A 23105-nucleotide genomic window follows, 5' to 3' on the forward strand; every position below is an offset into this window, starting at 1 on the left:
CGTCCACTCACAGTTAACAGTCTTTGTATTGAGTTTGTGCTTGAAATGTACTGTAATTCTGCAAACTGTTAATAAATATTTCAATCAATCAATCAATCAATCAATCACTTGATCGAAAATCAGGGGCAATCACATCATTTGCAAATGATCGGAATCTGATAGGGAGCAAAAAAAGCCTGATGGAGACATCCCTAGTATCAATAGTATATCCATATCATGAGATTGTCTGTGATTTTGGATATTTTACTATTGCGATATTGTAAAAGTGTTCTATAAAAATATAAATATCAGATAGGAAAAAATCGTTATCGGCAGATACTCGAAATGAAATGATCGTCAATCGGAATCGGATCGGGAGCAAACAAAACGTGATCGGGACATCCTTACTAACAAACATTAGTTAAATGATTTAGTAACAACGGCAAATCATTGACTGAATATAGCTCTCTAAAAATAAATATATATATATACACTGTATATTTTTTTAAGTGGTGAGAATGTTGTACCATCATCCTCGTCTCCTGGTGTGGTTTGGTATCCGTCATGACCACTTATTTTAAAAGATAATGTGAAATCACTGATTTTGGTGTTTTAAACATTATGTTATAGTTTAGCTATTTAAAAATAGCAGATCTACAAGCTCATAGCGCGCCACCAAGTGGCGCGGTACGAGCTTGTAGGTCTGCTATTTTTGAAAATTTCAGAAAACTGGAGGATTTAGAAGATTTTTTATTTATTTCGAGGTCAGGCCCTAAATGGATTAATAGAGAATGTGGGCCTTCAGAAAGAGCATTACTTAGTTTTGTTATATTTCGTCTCTGGCGGGTGGAAACCTCATCATGTCCAACACTCTTACTTTTCAGGATTCAAATTAAAAAAGTAGCAGATTGACAAGCTTTGATACTTTTATAATGTTTTTTTTGTGGCTTTCGCCTTAATTTTATATTTTTTTACGGAGGGACAGACAGTTGGCCGACAGGAAAATGGGGAGAGAGATGGGGGGGGGGGGGGTGACATGCAGTAAAGGCCGTCGGGATCGGGAGTCGAACCCGCGGCACACTGCCAGACTGGATTACCAGCCAAGGTGCCTGGACCGCTGAGCCATGGCCCAGGCCCGCCCACTTTCAGTTCTGGTGTGAAATATTCACTGTGCACAATCTCAGGACAGATAACACGACTGTACGTACAACTCAATGGGGAAATCAATGTGTGAATGCTTAATCAACACCCTATTTCACATGTGATTCCATACGTGCGAAGCCTCTATAGGCTTGTAGAATCACCAGAGAAGCAATACATACATAATGTTAACGGCTTTCTCATGGGGCAGATTATTTAACACATGTGATGATGATGGTAAATGTTAAGTAGGAACTGTATGGTGGACGGTAGCTGTTTGTTTGTATGTATTCCAAATTTAATTAGTGATATTTACGACTCCTCAAGGCAATCTGGAAGGTCTTGTTTATTGAGAGAGCTAATGGTAACACCAATAAGCAATAATGAGATGCAGTGTGTCCTGTGTCGTGTCTCAGAGAAAGAGAGAGAGAGAGAGAGAGAGAGAGAGAGAGAGAGAGAGAGAGAGAGAGAGAGAGAGAGAGTACCGGTATGTATGTATGTACATACAAGAAAAGTGAGCAGGGATGAAATTGATTGTTACAGAGCCAGACTGAGTTAAGCCTGATTTCTATTTATTTATTTCTATAATTTATTCGACAATAGTAGCAGTGTATACAAGCTCACGATACAAGCGACGTGCCGTGAGCTTTTAAGCCTTCTAGGGCCTGACCTATAAGGTTTCTGAAAACCTTCACATTTTGATTCATTATTTTTTTTAAACAGTTATGTTGCTACATGTATACTGTAGCAATAGCTGATGAGACACAGAGAGCGCGCCGGCATCAAGGGGTAGAACAACGCATAGGTTGCACCAGGCATCAATGGGGTTAAGCCACGGCTCACCATGATGAGATTTTGCCTCGCAGGACCGAAAACTAAAGAATATTTTGTTGTCGTTGTTGGATACCATTTTGCCCACAATTCCATGCCGTGTTGATGTGGTATACCATAGCGGAGATAAGGCAAACGTTGATCAAAATGACAATTATTTTACATGCTCGTGTAGACTTCTTGTGAATTAAGTAGCCTAATGGAGGTATGTAACAATCATTTAACTCTCGAGACCCTGACAGGTCCATTTGGTTTCATTTTACACTCTCAAGACTTAAAGATCTAATAAGGGTCCACTTTGTTACCAACTCGCCATCATTTAGCTGGGGACCACCTGGGACACCCTCGAGGACCACTGGTGGTCCCGACGCCCAGACCACTGGTTGAAAACAACTGAGCTAGAGGAAAGACAGTGATCTCCTGCTGTTCCCTCCCTCTCTTCTCCTCCTTACCGTTCCATCGTCCAACACCAGCTGCAGGGAAGTGTCGCCATTGTTGTAATTCTTGGATAGCGCAGCCGACTTCCAGACCTCCTCTGTGTCGGGAATCCACACCCGAGCAAACTGAGAGAGAGGAGAGAGAGAGAGAGAGAGAGAGAGAGACATTACTATAAAAGACAACAAGTGGACATAAAAAAATCACACCCGTATGAAGTGAGTGGTGCAACTCCGTGTGGGGGTTCCCGCGGGGGGGGAGAGTTTGAGACCCACATGAACGCGCCCAGGAGGCTGGGCCGGTTCCGGCGTGCTTCGCCACGTCCGAAACGGTTGAGAAATGACAGAGTTACCGTGTGGCGGTCCCTCTACTGTACTGTACTGTCACTGTAATGTACTGGCACCCCCGAAAGCATCATATAATACAGTTAATGCGTGTGTGTGTGTGTGTGTGCGTTAGGTTGTGCACAGGTGGTGAAAACAAACATGCTGTTTTCGTGCTCATACCCAGACAGGCAGACACCCACCCACACACATAGCTCCGTAAGGGAGTGGCTGCACCACTCAAAAACCCTGCCGTAGCCACCAGGAGAAACCATGCTATAGCCACCAACATAACACTAGTTTAGCCTGACTTTGGCCTCGACTCATTCACTGACGCTTCATCTTCGCCGTTTCTCCTTTATTTGCGGATGGGTTCTCAGATTGCTAGTCAGTAGAAAATGCTACGTCTGGTTACTGTATGACGGGTACAGTCGGTTCAAGTTAGTTTCAATGTTCAAGAACACCTTGAACGCCCTTGAGGTTGAGATCCCTTCAAATATGAAAAGTAATCCTTTATACTATTGTGAAGTTAATGAATAATGCCACTATTTATTATGCACGCAGAATTCATTTGACCTACTTTGCCACACCAATTATTCAAATAAACCTTTACAATACATGTTTAAACAGCACCGACAATGAAATGAATTGTTTTGCACATCCCCGGTCAGAGCGTTTATATTTATTATGTGTTAATGTTCAGGCGTTGGTTCAAACTTTTTTAACCCATTAAAAACCGGGAAAGCACCTATGCCATTTTAGATTTTAGCGTTTGCTATAAAAAAAAAAACAGATCTACAAGCTCAGAACACGTCACTTTGTGCTTGCACTGCGAGCTTGGGCATCTGCTATTTGTGTTTGAGCTGCGCACGCCGCTCCAATGAAGGGCTGTGTGTGTCTCTATATCTGTCTGTTTAGAGTACGACCCATGCAGATGATTGGGGTCACACACAGTTCAGCAGCCGGGCCATTGACACTGAGCAGTCATCTAATTTGGGACACACACGCACACACACACACACACACACACACACACACACACACACACACACACACACACACACACACACACACACACACACACACACACACACACACACACACACACACACACACACACACACACACACACACACACACACACACACACACACACTTCATTTTTTTTCCTTTTTACAAAAAAAGTTAGTGAACTGCCGATTTAGAAAAGATTTTGTAGAATTGGCCTCAGGTCGTAATGGGTTGTTAATGATCTCTCTTCCTTGTAGTTTTCTGTGGGTGAAATCATGTCCACAGTTACACACAGTTCAATTCAGAAGTGCATTGAAGAACGTGGAGAGAACCCTGCACATTGGGTACGGTACATCAGTGGTCCAAAGAGACCTACACTTACATACAGAGCTTTTCTAATGTGGCGGCTAACACCAAAGCTGACTGCAGGGGCCAAACCTTGAACCAAAACAACTTTGAACCAGAGACAATAAAGCATATAAATCATACAGTAGTAACACACTGGCTCAGGGAGTCAGGATGACAAGTCTACCGACAGACTACTTTAGTAAGGGAAACGTCGTACAATTATTTAGATGACAGTTAAATAATAATGAACTGAAATATGCAACAGAGAATATGAGGTCACGTGGTCCTGTTGGTTAGTAGTGCTGTTCAGTATGTGTTGTTGGTGTGATATAGATGTAATGTGGGCCGCTGTATAGCCTATGGTGTAGGGATAGATGAACCAAAAGGCAGTGGCAAAGAAAACAAACTGCAGAGCCTCTAGCTGATGAGGAGATTGGAAGCACCTCCTGCATGCAGTATCCTGAAGGCAATTATAGACAGACAAACACGCACAGCTGGCCCCAATAGGACAGAGGGACTAAAGGGGACGTGACAACTTACACTCAATTACCGTCTCGTTGCGACGTTGCATACTACTAAACTAAAGTTTGTTTAGTAAGAGATAGACTACAAATTGTCAGCGTGTTTGAATCAATTTAGAATGTTTGCCAATTAACATTGGGGCTGTAGTGTTAATATGACTCGAGTCTATTACAATCGAATATAATCTAATACAAGTCCTCCCTGCATTGACACATGCCTAGAATAATTAGCCTACGGGTTCTTTTTTTTCCATGACAAACATAATGACTTACATTACAAATTGCCCATGAATCATAATTATTATGAAGTATTTACGTTGCACAAAGGTTGCACCATGACAATTTCATAATGTGCGTGTTGGTGTGGGGAACAGACCGGCATTAGTGTGTGTGTGTGTGTAGAACTAATTTCATCATGTCTTAACGAGAATGGCAAGAAACCAAACTGGCCTGCTCTTGTTTTGGATGTTTGTCAATGTGCACCACAGCACGTCAGTACAAGAATAATTAAATACAGCTGTACAGTCCAAACAAATTAAACTCTATGACATGACCTTTTGACCATACGGTTCAGCTTTACTTTCAGTGGTCAGCATTTTATGTCCAGTCTTATGTCCAGATAAAAACATATAGGCTAAAACTATTTGCCTTTGAGCACACATTACCAACCACACCCGTCTGCCCAGAAGATCCATGGATGCAGCCTTCTTGCCCTCAGTGACATTTACATAATAGACCGACTGAGAAACGGGTCTCATGGTCGCAAGCAACGTAATTCCTGTAGGCGGAGACGACATATCTGCGGTGTAAAGAGTCGGCTCTTCTACTATACATTGAATGGTAGAGTGACTGATGTTAGTCTGCTCAAACGTTACTCTTTTACCTGCTTTTTACTAACACTAACTCTACGAAGATGCCCAGAACATCGGGATGAACCTGTGTAGTTTATGGCTGCTCCAACAGTAGTGGCAACATTCAACTTTGGAGAGAAACGGAATGTCATACTTTAAATGCTTAGTATGAGGTATAAAGTATACAGCAGCCTTGTGTTCATACTACAACAGAAAGATATTGGTTAAGACTGATGTGATGTATCTTTCAGGACCTTTCACTGCTTCGTCTCAACCATTACTCTTTGGCTCTGGTCTCAGCCACCGCGGTGGATATTTTGACATTCCGTTTCTCTCCAAAGTTGAATGATGCCACTACTGTTGGAGCAGCCATAAACTACACAGGTTCATCCTGATGTTCTGGGCATCTTCGTAGAGTTAGTGTTAGTAAAAAGCAGGTAAAAGAGTAACGTTTGAGCAGACTAACATCAGTCTCACTTTCCCATTCAATGTAGTCGAAGAGCTGACTGTTCACGCCGCAGATATGTCGTCTCCGCCTACAGGAAATACGTTGCCTGCGACCATGAGACCCGTTTCTGAATGGGTCTATAGGCAGGTGTAGGAATGAGGCTATGCAGTATGAAGGCCTTCATCCTTCATGGGCATCATGAAGGATGCCACCCACCATGCACACGGTCTGTTCGTCCCCCTCCCTTCGGGCAGGAGGCTGCGTAGTATTAAGGCCATTCTGACCTGAGATCAGATTCAAAAAATGTCTTCTACATCCTGACAGTTTTCGGAAAAAGCTAAGTTTCTATGTCAGTCGTTCTTTGACCTACAAGCTTGTGAGCTTTTAGATCTGCTACTTTTCCATAGCTAAAGCATAACATAATGCTAACACCAAAAGGGGTTCCTGCCCAAAATGGGTTAAGGCCAGCACCTCCAGGAAGAAGAATAGCTTCTTCCCTGTAGCTGTGAGAATCATGAACTCTAGACCTTGAACTGTGACCTTTGTGATCTGTGTGATTACACTTGAACTCTGCATTATGAACTTGAGCTGTGACACATGAACCGTTTATTTTTAATGCTGCTGCTTTTTTATGGGCATGTGCAATGTTAGGGGGTTGTGCAATTGCTTTTTTTGCACTTTAGGTTTTATGTCTATTCAGGTGTTATTTTTAGATGTATTGTATTTGATCTTTTTGCCTGACCAGGACCTGAGTAAACAAATTTAGTTCTGTACTCATTTGGAATGACAATAAGGGTGCGTTCGGAAATGCGCACCGGGAATGTGGTCAGTTTGTTGAGTGTGGTGGGCGGTGACGTCACAGAGTGTGTTCAGTGTGCCTTATTTACGAACGACCACAGCTGTGACACATTCACACGAATCACACCGGACAACCCCAGCTTCAGGGTAGGGTCGCTCAGTGCGGGCACTCGGCACACCCGGTGCGCAGCGCACTGGATTTTCGAACGACAACGCACCGAGTGCACTGAATAAATGAACGACAAGAGAGCACACCAGTGCGTTCAGGGCGCATTTCCGAACGCACCCTATAACTCCTTGAACCTTGAACCCCGTCCATATCAGACCTGGACCCAACAGTATTTCCAAACGTATATAATAGTTTACTTTAGTCTTGTCTATACACCATCAGATGGGCTGGGTTTACTACAAGAACAATACAACAAGTGCCAGAAGATGTGTTTAATTCGGGGTTAGACCAACACATTTGGTCTAACCTCCTAAAGTCGGCTCTTCGGTGCTACAGAAAATGTCTGACGAGCCGAAATCATTTCGGCACTACAGCGGTAAAATAGGAGTATGAATCGGCCCTTAGACTGTTGGGTCTCTGATAATAGGGTTACTGTAAACTAAAATGATCAGATCATGAACGGTGGATCCTGCGTTAGCATGCGTCACAATAATGCAACTGTAATGAGCGGTAATAACTATAACCCCCCCCCCCACACACACACACACACACACACACCCCCATTCATATAAATACACATCTCTATAGAGCCCCTTGGGGCCACAGGCTATCAGCTGATGGCAACTATGTGGAAAAACAAAGATGAAAACACTCAGTCACATGGCTGAGTACTCCCACTGCACAAGCACGCATGTGTGTGTGTGTGTGTGTGTGTGTGTGTGTGTGTGTGTGTGTGTGTGTGTGTGTGTGTGTGTGTGTGTGTGTGTGTGTGTGATCACACAAACTTGTTAACGGCACACAGAATGGCAAGAAGATCTTGCAACTAGGGCTGCAACATTTAGCCTAATTGAACCAATTGATTCATAATGGATTATGAAATAATAAATCAATAGTCAATCCCTATTTAGTATTTTGGGTTATTAAATGTCAAGTGAAAATGGCCGATCTACAAGACAATCGACAGTTTTTCCAGCCCCTACTTATAGAAACTGCAGTTATGTTACAGAGTAGATGAGCTGGTGTTACAGTTAGTCAGTTACAGTATGTTACAGAGTAGATGAGCTGACCTACAGTTGTCAGTTAGTCAGTTATGTTACAGAGTAGATGAGCTGGCCTTTCAGTTAGTCAGTTATGTTACAGAGTAGATGAGCTGACCTACAGTTAGTCAGTTACGTTACAGAGTAGATGAGCTGGCCTTACAGTTAGTCAGTTACGTTACAGAGTAGATGAGCTGGCCTTGCAGTTAGTCAGTTACGTTACAGAGTAGATGAGCTGGCCTTTCAGTTAGTCAGTTATGTTACAGAGTAGATGAGCTGACCTACAGTTAGTCAGTTACGTTACAGAGTAGATGAGCTGGCCTTGCAGATAGTCAGTTACGTTACAGAGTAGATGAGCTGGCCTTGCAGTTAGTCAGTTATGTTACAGAGTAGATGAGCTGGCCTTGCAGTTAGTCAGTTATGTTACAGAGTAGATGAGCTGGCCTTACAGTTAGTCAGTTACGTTACAGAGTAGATGAGCTGGCCTTGCAGTTAGTCAGTTATGTTACAGAGTAGATGAGCTGGCCTTGCAGTTAGTCAGTTATGTTACAGAGTAGATGAGCTGGCCTTGCAGTTAGTCAGTTATGTTACAGAGTAGATGAGCTGGCCTTGCAGTTAGTCAGTTATGTTACAGAGTAGATGAGCTGGCCTTGCAGTTAGTCAGTTATGTTACAGAGTAGATGAGCTGACCTACAGTTAGTCAGTTATGTTACAGAGTAGATGAGCTGGCCTTGCAGTTAGTCAGTTATGTTACAGAGTAGATGAGCTGGCCTTGCAGTTAGTCAGTTATGTTACAGAGTAGATGAGCTGGCCTTGCAGTTAGTCAGCGCCAGCAGGTTGCTGGGCATGGATCCAGAAGTCAGCACGTTTGTCCGGGCTCAGGGCTAACTCGCTGCTGTCAGCTTGCAGGGCCACAGCTCCATTCAACCACTTTCACACCCTGGTGTCCCTATTGGGAGCATTATAGGTGAACATGTTCCACAAAAATAGCATGTCGTTGCTATCGGGCACAAACCTCCATATTATTTTCCATTGTCCAATACTACAACAGCAAATAGCAGATCTGCAGGCTTGATGTGCAGCGCGAAGCAGCTCGTCAATGCAATCTGCAATCTGCTTTTTTAAGTTGAATCCTGAAAAGTGACATCTTTGTCAACGTGTCACATCGTGACACATTGTGAGCCTGTAGATCTGCTATTGTGTCCAATTAGCCTAAGTATAAGCGCACATTGCTCATGGTTTAAACAAGGAAAAGCTGGATTTAGGCTAATAGCATTTATTTTACCAGGGATTACATCAAAAACTAATTTAGGCCCCATGAAACTTCTATTAGCCAAATTTCTCATATATATAGAAAAACAAAATCACACCTGTGTGAAGTGAGGGGCGCTCTTATCATCATACGTCTATACATCATCTCATTCTGGCCAATCACAATTTGTGTCCTCACTTTTGTCTTCAATGTTTGTGTTTACACACTTTGGTCTTCAATGTTTGTGTTTACACACTTTTATCTTCAATGTTTGTGATTACACAGACCCTCAAAGCTGGACATAGGAGGGGCTAGCGTCCCTCAAAGATATTTATTTTGAGGGGCGCCAATAGACATTGTTTTGCTACAGTTCCCTATGACTACTTTTGAGTGTTTGTGTTCTAAATCTCTTATCATCGTACATCATTATGACGTAACATGTCTATTTGCTCAGACACTATGACGTAGAATTCTCCATTCATTGTCAATGGAAATGTAATGTTTGTGTATGACGGAAATCTACACTGTAAACACAAACATTGAAGACAAAAGTGAGGACGCACATTGTGAACGGCCAGAATGAGATGATTCATGATTATGTACAGTATGACCTGATCTAGTTAGTCGGGTCCATCTGATTTAAGCAACGCGCCACGCCACACCACAGACAAATTCCTTACGAGTTCAAACATAGTTTACTTCACCTTTAACACTGCTGTCATTTCAAACTGAGTGCATGCTGTGCTAAAGCCTGCCTCCGCTAAATCTCAAACAAACATCCACATGTACTCGTAATAAAAAGGTGAAATCAAGGTCACATGAGGACAAGTGAAGGATGGCAGTGTTATTTGATAAGGTGGAGGACTTCAACTTCTTTATGTTGTACTAGGGCAGTGGTTTTCAACCGGTGGTTTAATTGTACGCTCTCAATAGTTAGATTATTGTCAAACATCTATTCTGCATTACTTACACACTGAAAGCACAGTCAGCCCGGCAGTAGCTAGACATGTCAACACAAATGACATCATTACATGATCTGCTAACAACAACTCAAATGAGCTCTTGTTTGGTTCAGTGAGCAATTAAACAGGTACAGCTGCCTAGACTGGATGGTACAGTAGATGTACAGTAGGAACAAGAAGACTCCAGGCCGACCCATGCCAGATGTTTAGGTCCGATGCCAATCACCAATATTGAAGAGTCCCTAGACCAGACATTACCATGGTTTTGACTAATCCATTTGGACCACTTCCATTTGTTCCATTTGAGAACACTGGTCTTAAACAAATGAAAAGTAAACCCAAATAACTTTGACCGCCCCTTCAAAACACCTAAACTTTGTTTCATTTGCTGCTTTCCCCCGCGTCATGTACAGTATGTAAATATCCTGCATCCTTTGACTCACTAAATTGAGAAAGGACGCAATCGTGTCACCCTCCGGCGGTCCTGGGATGCAATACTGTACTCAGTACTGTACACTGCGTCGTTGAAGTAGGACTCGTAAAATGTCCGTGGGACGCATCAAAAAGACCATCCCTGGGTATGGTCTTTACAAGTATTTACACAAGTATTTACATCACTGGAGTACCTTTTCCACCATTGCAGAACACGCACTCATAAAGCCCTCTCCTACGCAGGGGGCTGTGTTACACTGTGTGACGTACTGTACACCTCTGAGTATAGACTGCTCATAAACCACAGCCGGCTAGTGTTTGGCCATCACCGTGGCAACTGCAAGCTATGCCAGTACGTTGCCTACTTTAGTTTTAAACTATAGGGAGTGCTTTATAAGGATTATGTTTCAATATAGCAAATGATTAACTGTTCAAAGCAAATATTTTGCTACACCACCTATGCCAAGGCACAGGATCACGCTGCAGCACGTCGTGAGCTTGTAGATCTGTTTTTTTTGTTTTCTTTTTTGTTACGTCCGGAACACATTAGGCTGCAATCACGCAGCCCGTTTGGTGAAAAACTACTTAGGTTACATATTTTGTGTAATGTTATACCGTACGTTTTTTTATAAACTAAAATAGCCAAAAACAATGCATTTCCAAATGCTTTTTGCAGGACCCAGGATGAATTCCAAACCTTTTCTAGGACTGGAAAGTTGTTTTTTCTTCTAATTTAGAAGTATTTCCAGGAATTTCATGACCGTGGGAACGCAGTGTTTAGAATTTTACTCTCAGTGAGCCCGATTCACTAAGCTGTCCGTAAATAGTGCCTAAATAAAGGGGTGTGTGTTTTCGATGAGCACATGTGCCATTCAACCAGGGAACTCTAATGTGATATGTAATGTAATGTGATAATGTGACGTTTATGGTCTCACATCGGGACGCACTGCACGAGAACTTGCAGATCAGCTTATTTTGGCAAGCGAGTCCCTCACATGTCGCGATGGATCCACTAGTGCAGGGGTTCTCAACCCTTGAGAACGGTTGGTCGCCAAATTATTTTGGGGGTGTCCACAAATCATTTTCATTTTTTTTCCAACTGCATGGCAGGAAAATAGAAATGAAGAGTTTACATAGTACACATAGTACAATCTGTTTTCAGTATTCCTTTATTATATATTTACTCTGTTATTAAGGCCAAAGGCATGTATGTTTTGCACTCCGTCCATCCGTCCAGCTAATCTCCGGCACCGTTAACCCGGTCCACATGGCCAAAGCATTTCCGGGGGTCCCCAGCCAAAAAACGAGAACCCCTGCACTAGTGGACGTTAATGAAGTACAGCCTATACTCTCACGCAAGAGAAATAAGTTCAGCCTCATGACCAATGGCTAATAAAACTTTGGCAAGGATATTATAAAAGCCCTTTCTACTGAACAATTGCTCGGTCACCTTTGCAGAGGTAAAGAAATAGATTAGATCTTTTTTTCATGTCAGCGCTTTATTTATTTACCGAGGTGATTCGGATGAACATAGTCTTCCACTGTCCGAATACATCGGAATTGGAAATGCAGTAATGGACATGACAAGATCCCATGACCCATACCGGACCGGACCTTGGCTACCTGCCTGCCCGGCACATTGCTCCAAACAATCCATGGGGAAATAATTGTGGTTCCGTTTCGTAAACCGCTGCTCGCGGTGATGATGTCATGATGAGGGCACAAAGAGGCCTCGTTGTACCGCAGGAGATAAAATTGATCACGCGCCGAGCGGATTTATCAATTTGGTCCACTACATCATGGAAGATTATCTAGCTCCATTACATCATGTTCTTACAAGAGAGAGGGAGGTATGTCATTCAGTTACACAAGATTACAGGTCTGACTGAATTGACTTTTGTGTGAGGACTGATAAAGTACTGTGACATAGTCAGAGTGAGAGACAGAGAGATGGAAAGAGAGAGAGAAAGGCTGCTGACCAATAGGCAACATTAATGGCTAGCGTTGACTTGGCTAGCCATTACTTGTATTTGTTGTATGCGATCAGTAATGCCGGTAAAGAATTGTATACTGTAACTGATTAATTAACTGTATGAAAAGGTGTCATATAATCCCATGAAGGATGGGCCACAAGGTGGCATGACACTTAAAGGGATTGTGACATTAAAAAAAAGGTTTTGGAATTGTTCTTATTTTTTTTAGGTTTTCTAATCTCAATTGCACCCAAAAAACATGAACTTTTAACATTCAGTAGATTTTCTGTGATCTGGGGTTTTCTGGCTCTAACAGGTACTCTGATTTGCCGGCAGATTGTGATGTAAGATCCTGCAAATCCCATATATGTCAATGGGATTTGCCAGCAGATGTCACTGTTTTCACTGTGTTGCCTGTTTTCATTGTAGCTCAAAAGGCTTCCAAACCCCAAAGAAAACTTCAGACCACAGAAAATCCACTGAATGTTCAAAGTTCAGGTTTTTTGGGTGTAATTGAGGTCATAAAACCTAAAAGAAAAAAGAAAAAGAAATGAAAATGAATGTCATAAAACCTTTAAAAAGAATCATTCATTCATTCATTCATTCATACATTCACTCCCACACAGACGGCACCAACACTGCTCATCGGGAACAGTTATGGTTTCAGGGTCCTGCTCAAGGACACTTGAGAAAACACAGGTTTGATCCCAAGCGGACACTACAGTCTACAGCACAGTACAGTACCTCCTGACTCAGAAGCACCAGCATTGGTCAGAAGGGCTGCTGAGACACTGGCGCCCAGGAGGTGGAGGGGTGAAGGGGGCTTCGCTGGTCACATGGCAACATGGACAGTGCTGCTAAACCCTGCTCTCTTTACAATGTTGGTACTGATTGATTGAAAAATGTATTAACAGTTTGTAGAATGGGTACAGTTCAACGAAAGTACAGGTCAATACAAAGACTGCCACGAGGATGAAACCAGAAAAAGCACTAAGACTTGTTTAGATCAGGGTCCTCTATTTTCTATTATCTTTATGTCCATTCACCTTGTTCTCCACAGAGGGCAATGTTCCATGGGGGGGGGGGGGGGGGGGGGGGAGAGAGAGAGAGAGATAGAGAGAGAGAGAGAGAGAGAGAGAGAGAGAGAGGGAGGGACACAGACCGAGACAGAGAGGGAATGGGGAGAGAGAGAGAAAGAGACACACTCGGGGGGTTGAAGAAGAGGAGATGTATAAATAGCCACAGCAAGTGTTGAGCAGCATCACACCTCACTGAGGCATCACTGTACCGCTGAGCTGAACTTCCTGATCACACACACACACACACACACACACACACACACACACACACACACACACACACACACACACACACACACACACACACACACACACACACACACACACACACAGGAATTGCATTATAGTACAGGGCAGAGTGAGGCAGAAAAAACAGTTTTATAGCACAGAGCTGCAGCAGGAGGATTTGCTCATATTTATAGAGCAGCAAATTCCCCATAGTCCTTAGAGGAGACGTGAAGGATGAAATTCACACTGCACACGCACACGCACACACACACACACACACACACACACACACACACACACACACACACACACACACACACACACACACACACAGTTGAGGACATGCATTTCCACACCGTGTGACATGAGCTGGGTGAAAAAGCAGTGAAATCCAGGGATACGTGATGAGTCTGCAGATGGAACCACCCAGTGTGCCTCATGGGTCGATGGACAGACAGACGGACGGACGGACGGACGGACGGACGGACGGACAGCGAAGTGGAGATGGCAGAAGCACACATACAGTATGGCATCAAAACCAATAACCAAAAGATCGAACCATAAATCGACTAAATGTTGCTCGTCAATCGAATAATCAAGAAGCTGATTTTTTTTGGTTGTACAGTACATTGGTGGCGTAAAAGGTCAACGACACACAAACACTCTTTTCCGCTGTGACCTTTAGAGTTCAGAGAATTTTGGGATCAGTCATTCTCAGTGGTTTTGGACCCCAGGGTGTGACATGTGGTCATAGAATATAAAATGTCTTTGGTCCATGTCCTAGGGCAGTTAGTAAACAAATCTAAAAAGTATTGGCAGGTAGCAGAGAGTGTGACTTTTGGAATGCGACACATTTCCAATAGCACCTGGTCACTCAGATATACGGAGTGCAAACATCTTTGCTGTCCGGCAGAAAAGCTCTCATCTCCATACTTTTGTGCTTTTCCTAAATTAACGCCCTACTTGATCAATCAGGGGTGCGCACGCTTTTCCGACACACCAAAGGTCCGAAGCGCGGGGCCTATCTACTGTACATTATGTGTCCTGTCCACAAACGCTGGAACGTCCTTGGGCTCTGCTGCACCCAGCTTTCCTCACTTTGTCGCTTCGTCTCACACTTGACAATGCCTGTCACAGTGTTATCGCTCGCAGTTGTTGACTTGCTAAAGATGACAAGTACTACACGGAGCACTTTGTTTCCGTTAATATAGACTTTCACACATCTCTGGCATAAATTCTAAAAATGTCTTCTACATCCTGACAGTTTTCTGATTTTCTTTTCTATGTCAGTCGTTCTTCGATTGTTCAAAAATAGCAGACCTACAAGCTCGTGCGATCAAAATTACTAACCAAAACAATTTGTTTTAATATTACACTTTTGGCATCATCCTGACTATTTTAACCCACAGCTGGCGTCTTACATAAAAGTAATTGAAATTAACACTGAATTCTGTGATCATAACTGTGTAAACTAACCTCATGGGGGTGATATACTATACACAGTGAATTGTGGATTCCTATTTACAGGTGAAAAGCTCAGGCGAGTCAGTGCAATCAGCTGCAGGTGATGGCCCGGCTTCAGATCAGCAGATCAGAGCAGGTTGTAGTATCATGGGACGAAGAGGAGCTGTGTGATGATAGCCTAGGTATGAGGTTCGTCTGGCAGTAATCCTAGGGTTGGCTGAGGGAGGATCAGGTCTGGATTAGGCTAACCCTGGCTTTAACTGCAGCTAATCCCATTGCAGTCAACTACAATGCCCTGTCACTACATGTACGAAATAGCACTGTGTCAAGAGTATTGTTATCATCATACAACTAATTAATGGAAAGGTAAATAACCTCTGTGAAAGAAACAACCTCATTATTAGATTTTAGGCAATCACCATTACGTGGAAGTATTCAACTGGGTGCTTTCTCTCGCTTTCTTCATCAAGCTCATGCATGAGTTGGAAGTGGGCAAGCCAATGTAGTTCCAGCATGGTCTACATGTGGGCTAACTTGCCCACTTGAGGCCCACATAGTTCAGCCCACCTTGAAACCATAAGGGACCCACGTCAGCCCCACATAAACTGCCTAGGTGGGGCCCACCTACGGCCCAGGTAGAACCCACTTGAAGCCCACATGGGCTAGCCCAGTTAGGACCCACTTGGGTCCCACATAAAACTTCCTAGGTGGGGCCCACCTAAGGCCCAGGTAGAACCCACTTAAAGCCCACACGGGAAACCCAGGTGAGAACCATCTGGTGCCCGCATTCCATATGGGTCCCATAGTTAGCCCACCTGGCTCCCATATAGGTAGCCCACCTCTAAGCCCACCTGTAAACCATATTGGACCCACGTAGGCGTGCTGGCTGGGAAGTACGTGTGACATCATGTCTGTCCCGTTCTAGTGAATGCAATGTCTCAGGAACGAACGCCTAGAGGAAACTTTTTGCCACAAAAGTCCATTCAGACCCAAGGATGAACTCGTGTGACCTCACAAAACACGCTCATTAAATGCCTTCGAGTCACAGATGCAAATGGCAGCTGGTCGGCCTCAGAGCCATATAGGCCCTCATTTACCAATCGAGTGTAAAATCGGCTGAAATCTATCTGGCACGCCCTATGAAATCAAGCCTCGCACTCGTTTTTGCGACATGAACAACTGCAGTACGACCTTGGAAACCATAGTCACATGACGAAAAAATAAAATAAAAAAGTTTCCCCCCCTTTGCCTTGCTGCTTGCCTCCCCCCCCCCCCATGCACGCACACACCAAGGCTACATGACACATCACAGTTGCATATCGCCATGAATGGAATACGTTTGTAGGCTATAGGCGGCTAGCCTACTATATTCATTTTACCCATTCGTGCGCAGAGCATGTTGTCAAGGCAGTCATCGACGTTTATGGGGTGATTTGATCATTGATGAACGAATCATAAACATATGGATGAAGGCTTGCATGTCAGTGTGCTGGTATGTGCTGGCGACGCACGCCGCGGTCCCGTGACGTCCTCCCGACTCCCGAAAATGATCTCGCTTTTATATGAATGACTGTCAAAGCACTTATTTAAATGGTGAATGATTAAGCCCCTTACGCCTTATATAGCCTATTGCAAATAGGCAAGCTGTATGTTTGTCATTGTCACTTGGAAATAAAGGCGTGCAGTCCATTTATGCCTAAATATATATTTTTTTATAATATCACAGTGATTATATAGCCATCTGATGCCATCACTCATGCGCTCCCAAATCATCTCACAAGTGCGCTCGCATATAACAAGGCCAGCAAAGCACTGTTTGATTAAGCACAAACTATTATACATTGTAAACATGTTATATTGTTTTTAATTGCTTGTAAAGTTGGAAATCTCTCTTTTTCTTTTTTACATGTATATATGCATACAGTTCTATATTAACATCTTAGGAGTGAATACATATGCTTAGATGCCTGTGACAGCATGTCAGTTGGTCAAACAATGCTGCTCCGCTTGTGTACGACAGAAAAATTGCTGAGGACAAAGCCTAAAAACTAGATTTTTGTCCTGGCTCACGCTCAAGTTCAAGGTTTTGCGGAAATGGTAAATTTCGGCGTGCACCCATATTTTGGCGTACGCCGAGTTGATAAATGAGGGCCAGACAGAGTTACGCAAACTCCATTCACTTGATGGGGCCAGTCCAATGGCGGCTTACATAGACTTCTATTGGAATGCATAGAGTATATGGGCTCGCACGAGTAGGCCAACAATGAACCATGTGACCGGGCTGTTTTCTGCCCCCTGAATATCGCAACTCTTCTATTAGTTGGCTCTGGTCGGCCTGAGGTATACAACTGCAATGTGGTATTTGCAGTTTTTAAAGGTATATTCAGTGATTTCACTTAATTCAAATATCACTTATTTTTTTGTTTTGTTGTGATAATCCTCCCTACTATAGAGTGTGCTGGCCATATAAGGAGTTCCTCCCTGTCCCCAGTTAACCCCTGGGGGTCAAAAAACCTTAGGTTTCGTTTTTGACTCTCTATCCTGATTGGACGAAAGGCTGGGTCCCACAGCCAAAAACAAAACCTAAGGTTTTTTGAGTGAAATCACTGAATATACCTTTAAAGCATGGATGGGATTTCTTCCCAGAACTTCTGCTTGATATGTTTAGCATTGCTGCACAATTAAGGATCGAGATTTACATTCCGACACCTGTCACCTATGCAATTTAATTTTGTGAAGAATCGTGCAGCGATAGTTGGCTGTCCAATTCATTGGACAGCCAACAAGACAGCCAGTCTTGTTTTATGAATAATTTCATGGAAAAAATGAGAATCATGTGAGAACTGTGATCTCAATTCTTGTGGAGGAAAATCGAGCTTCACATTTCAGCTCAATCGAGATTCACATTTCAGCTCAATCACCTTCGAAGGAGATCTGGGAGGAACAAAGCTTTTTTTAGAGGTCACTGCAGGGACATGGATTAGGGTTCCGAGACTTGCTCAAGGACACTTCGACACCAACTCTGGGGGAGCCCGGGATCGAACAGGGAACCTCGCGGTTCTCATCTGGCCACTCTTCCGGCCATTGTACCACTGCCGCCCCCGTAAAGGACATCTGGGAGGAAGGCAGCATGGTTTGGAGGTCACAGTCAGGGACAGAGGAGAAGAGGGCTATGCTGTGTGGGGTGAGGTGGTTGAGAGGGTGGGGCAGCTTATCAGAAGTGTTTACAAATGTGTCAACGGCAGATTAGTGAGACTTGACCCCTGAGAGTGGAGCTCAGTGCTTTCACTTGCTGCTCGACAGAGGATAGTTCTGCATGTCCAGTCTACTGACTCTTTAAGCCTAATTAGGCTTCACCCTGTTGTTGGACTATACCCACATATCTCTGCTGTCGGGAGGAAACCTCATAACTCCAGAATGTTCATTTTAAAAAATATACATTTTTCAGGAAATAAAGAAAACCTTATATTTTTTAAAACAAAGCAATACAGCCTCATCAAAGTTGGTGATTTCTTTTTTTATTTACCTTATATATTGTCAATTACTTCCATGAGAGGGGGAGAGGTGGTGGAGTTAGTTGCTTTAGCAGACATGTTGAGGGTCCAATGGAGTTAAGAGGTTTTGTCCAAAGCACTTTTTACTACTTTCCATTGGTTCAATATTTTCTAAACAACACACAGACGTAAAGGGTGTTCAATAGCACTGATTCATGCCAAAAACACACACACACACACACACACACACACACACACACACACACACACACACACACACACACACACACACACACACACACACACACACACACACACACACACACACACACACACACACACACACACACACACACACACACACACACACACACACACACACACACACACACACACACACACACAGCGTTAGATTAACCCCTGGACCCCTCCAAAAGTAGTTTCCTATAGTCCCAGGCAGAACTGCACTCACCCTACTGCTGCAAATCTGAAAGGCCTGAACAGGATGATGGAAAGCCTTGGTGATTCAGTTGGAGAAATCAATAAGAGGCCAATTAGCATATTGCTGAGACTTACTGTTATACAGTACAGTTTGTCTATAGCTCCTCTTCCACAGGCCAGGCCCAGCCTGCTCATAAATCATTCATCACAACCCTTCCCTGAATTACAAATATCACATGGCGCTTGTATGACTCCACCAACCAGTTGCAGTTGGCATATCTGTCCAGACTCATAGTCATCTGGTACACGCAATGAATACTTTGAATTAATTTAAATTAATACAAAGTATTACGTGTACATTTTTGGCTAAATTCATCTTATACTGACAACATGAAGGCTATGGAACGTGTTTTGAGAGGTCAGAGTGACCTTGACCTTTGGCCACTGAAATCTCTGCTTCAAGATTTTATCACCTGTTAGACATTTGTATGACATTTTGTCATAATTAGCTTATGAATTCTTAGTTGAGTCATGGCCACAAACATGTATTCATCGTTCGGGCGTTCATGAGATATTGCATTCATGAGATTGGAACAGACTTCAACGGAGGGACAGCCAGACAACCTGAAAATGTAAATGGCAGACGCATGAAAATGAAAACACCTTTCCGCAATCATGTTTTGAACTTCGACTCAACTTTAGTTTATAGGGTCCGAGACTTAAATAAACAACCGTTCTTCCCATTATGTTTATTGAAACTGCTGCAGTTGCCGAGTTCATAAAAAGCTCCACCTCAGCCTTGCAGTGGGAAAAGAGGCTAGTGAATGATGTGGTCAACAGTGTATAGTCAGTCCTCTGCTCCTGCCTGTTCAACTAAGTCCCAGAGGCTTGGAGAAAGATCTAAAGATCAACCTAGAAGACATAGATTAGCTCCCAATTATTTCTACAAACACAGGCCTGCCTATTGCGCGTGCGTGCGCGCACTCAGGCATGTGCACAGTGTTTTGCCCCGCATCTCCTCAGTAGAGCATTGAATGGACTCCCAGAGTACTGCAGAATCCTCATCACATGATGGGGGCTCATGTGAGAATCTGCTGTTTTTCTCCTCAGCTGGTCCGACGCAGCATGACACGGAGAATCCGGGAGAGCTCTACATCGGTTGGTTGATACTGTGATGGAAAGGAGACTCGCTAAACACGATTGCCAAACACGATTGTCTGAGTCTGCCCAGCCACTTAATTCTATCAGTTGAGTCAGACACAGACAGTGTGTGTGATGATAGTAGTATCATGCAGACAGCTGAGGAAAGCTGTGTCGACATGAATCACTGTTCATTACATGATTTTATACATACATGACACATGACATTTAAAGGTATATTCAGTGATTTCACTCAAAAAACCTTAGGTTTCGTTTTTGGCTGTGGGACCCAGCCTTTCGTCCAATCAGGATAGAGAGTCAAAAACGAAACCTAAGGTTTTTTGACCCCCAGGGGTTAACTGGGGACAGGGAGGAACTCCTTATATGGCCAGCACACTCTATAGTAGGGAGGATTATCACAACAAAACAAAAAAATAAGTGATATTTGAATTAAGTGAAATCACTGAATATACCTTTAAAAAATATATTGTTTTGAGCTTGAGGAAGTTCCGAAGTGCTCTTTTATTTATTTTTGTATATTAATGTAAGATTGAATGTGAGATTTTGCCCCCCTAAAAACCCAATGTATGGATAGTTTTGCATACCACGTGGAAAGTTGTTAACTCACTCCGTGCCACATGACGCCTCCTGACGCCTTTCTTTAATGTGCCTTAGGACGCCTTTTTAATATCAATTAATTCGGGTTATCAGCTGTGTCCAGTTTCCCTGTGTAACACTTCCGGTTTTGCTCCGGTTTTCAGAAAGAAACGGAAGTGAAAAATCCGCTGGCTTATGCTTGCTATGGGACGGAGCATCTTAGAACGTAAATATCTCAGAATCGCTTTTTAGACCAAAATCCAAACTTGGTTTGCGTCTGATGTATCCAAACGCTAGTATTTCGCTGATCAAAAGTATGTTTTGGGTGTATTACTGTAAATGACAAATCGCGGGACATGTTAAATAGCGGATTTTACTTCCTGACTCAGCGGGGGCTCCTCCCGTTCACTTACTATTAATGGCACAAGTGCCTCACCTAAGCCACCACAAGATAGCATGAGTTAAAAGAGCATGTATACGGGCAACGACATAATTATAGAAATATTTATTTAGAAATTATTAATGATTTTTTTAATTTCTTCAGTTTTTTTAAATAAAGATGAATATTACATAATATAATAACTGGGATTAGTTAAAATAATCAGGTGATCCTGTAATAATCTGACTATAGAGCACCGAAGTCTGACGTCACTTTCAGTAGAGGGCGCCAATACACAGGTTCATGTATTTTGCAGTGAAAATCTCCATAGGGCGATTTTAGGTCGCTTCATAGAGGGAACTGTGTTCTTAAACCGACCACCCCGGCCTTTCTGTCAGGGGAGTGGCTGTGCATCATTAATGATGTCCATTCATATTTGATACAGACAGTTTCTGGAGAAAATGGAATTAATGTGGCCGCAAAAGCCTTGAAACTACATATGAAGGCAATGTCGCTGCTAATATACGTCACGCCCAGCTGTCAACACATTGCGTTCCTGAGATTCCTCGTTGACGTAAGCGCAGCTGGTGGTGACTCGACTCGTACTAACCACGAAACATTAAATATCAATAAAATTAAAATAAACGTAATTAACATTCAGTTTCTGTCGTGCGACGGGCAGATGCAGCCACCGGAAATGTAGTCTCTGGTTTGTTTGACTTGTTTATAACGCTTATTTTGTTACTCTTTGTGTATATTTGTACATTTCCACCTTCAGTCGATGCTTCATATCCATATGAGTGAAAAGGCCGGGGTGATCGGTTTATTTTTCAAACACAGTTCTTATATGAGGCGATCTAAAATCCCCCTATGGAGATTACAATGCAAATAAAAAGTACAGGAACCTGGGGACTGACGCCCTGTATTGACAGTGACGTCAGGACTTCGGTGCTCTATTAAAACCAAATAATATAGTCTCCTGTTTTGTAAAAAAGATAACATCTGTCCAGAATCGGATTACAGTGCAAAAACAGCATGGGACCAATGTTGTTCATCTAATCATCTCCAGGCAGATGATTGAATTCATTCTTCGTTCCATCTCTGCACTAAACTGTTAGGCCAGTCAATTATTACATAATCGCCTGATCGCAATTATTGGAGATAATCGCAATTAAGTTAGCAAAATCCTCTGAATCGTTTCCTTTCACCCGTCTAAATTAATCTGCTGAAAAATAGCTGAAATAGCAGCGTAGATCTGCTATTTAAACATGTTTGTTTAAATAGCAGATTGTTTGTCAAATTAATGCCGGTAAATACATGGCCTGTTTTTTGAGGGGCGCCTATATACAGGTTTGTTTTTAGTTCATTGTTTGTTTTAAAAACGCCATTGACAATGAAGGGAAAATGTACGTCATCTTGTCCCTAACAAACATTAAATGCCATTAACAATAAAGAGAATTTAATGTTTGTGTTGACACCGTTTGTTTTACATCACCATTACATCACCTAATCAACATTATACAATCCATGCCAGTACATTACAATAGAAAGTCAGACCAGGTGCCAGAGTTTCTATTTTTTTTTTTAAGACGCAAGATTACGTCCCGGCACAGGGGGTTATAGTGCTTCAAACCTAACCTGTCGTTCCTTGGCTTGGATTGGGTTAATATATTAGCGCCCCTCACTTCACATGGGTGTGATGTTTTTCCTATATACAGCATTTTGTCACATTTGCCATTGACAATGAAAGGAGATTTTACGTCATATGTGTCT

At 42.9% G+C, this 23105-nt stretch overlaps 1 protein-coding gene across 8 annotated transcripts in view; it reads right to left on the bottom strand.

The window, feature by feature from the left end:
• myo5aa (myosin VAa) overlaps nt 1–23105 on the bottom strand; it is a 116475-nt gene that overhangs the window by 86487 nt on the left and 6883 nt on the right. For all 8 annotated transcript variants that reach the window (XM_083759476.1, XM_083759475.1, XM_083759471.1 and 5 more), the window contains exon 2: nt 2403–2513. In XM_083759476.1, coding sequence (XP_083615602.1) covers nt 2403–2513 — 111 coding nt within the window. The remainder of the gene's footprint in view (nt 1–2402; nt 2514–23105) is intronic.

The sequence above is a fragment of the Protomyctophum parallelum genome (genome assembly GCF_964188405.1).
Source record: "Protomyctophum parallelum genome assembly, chromosome: 2".
Classification (NCBI taxonomy): Eukaryota; Metazoa; Chordata; class Actinopteri; order Myctophiformes; family Myctophidae; genus Protomyctophum; species Protomyctophum parallelum.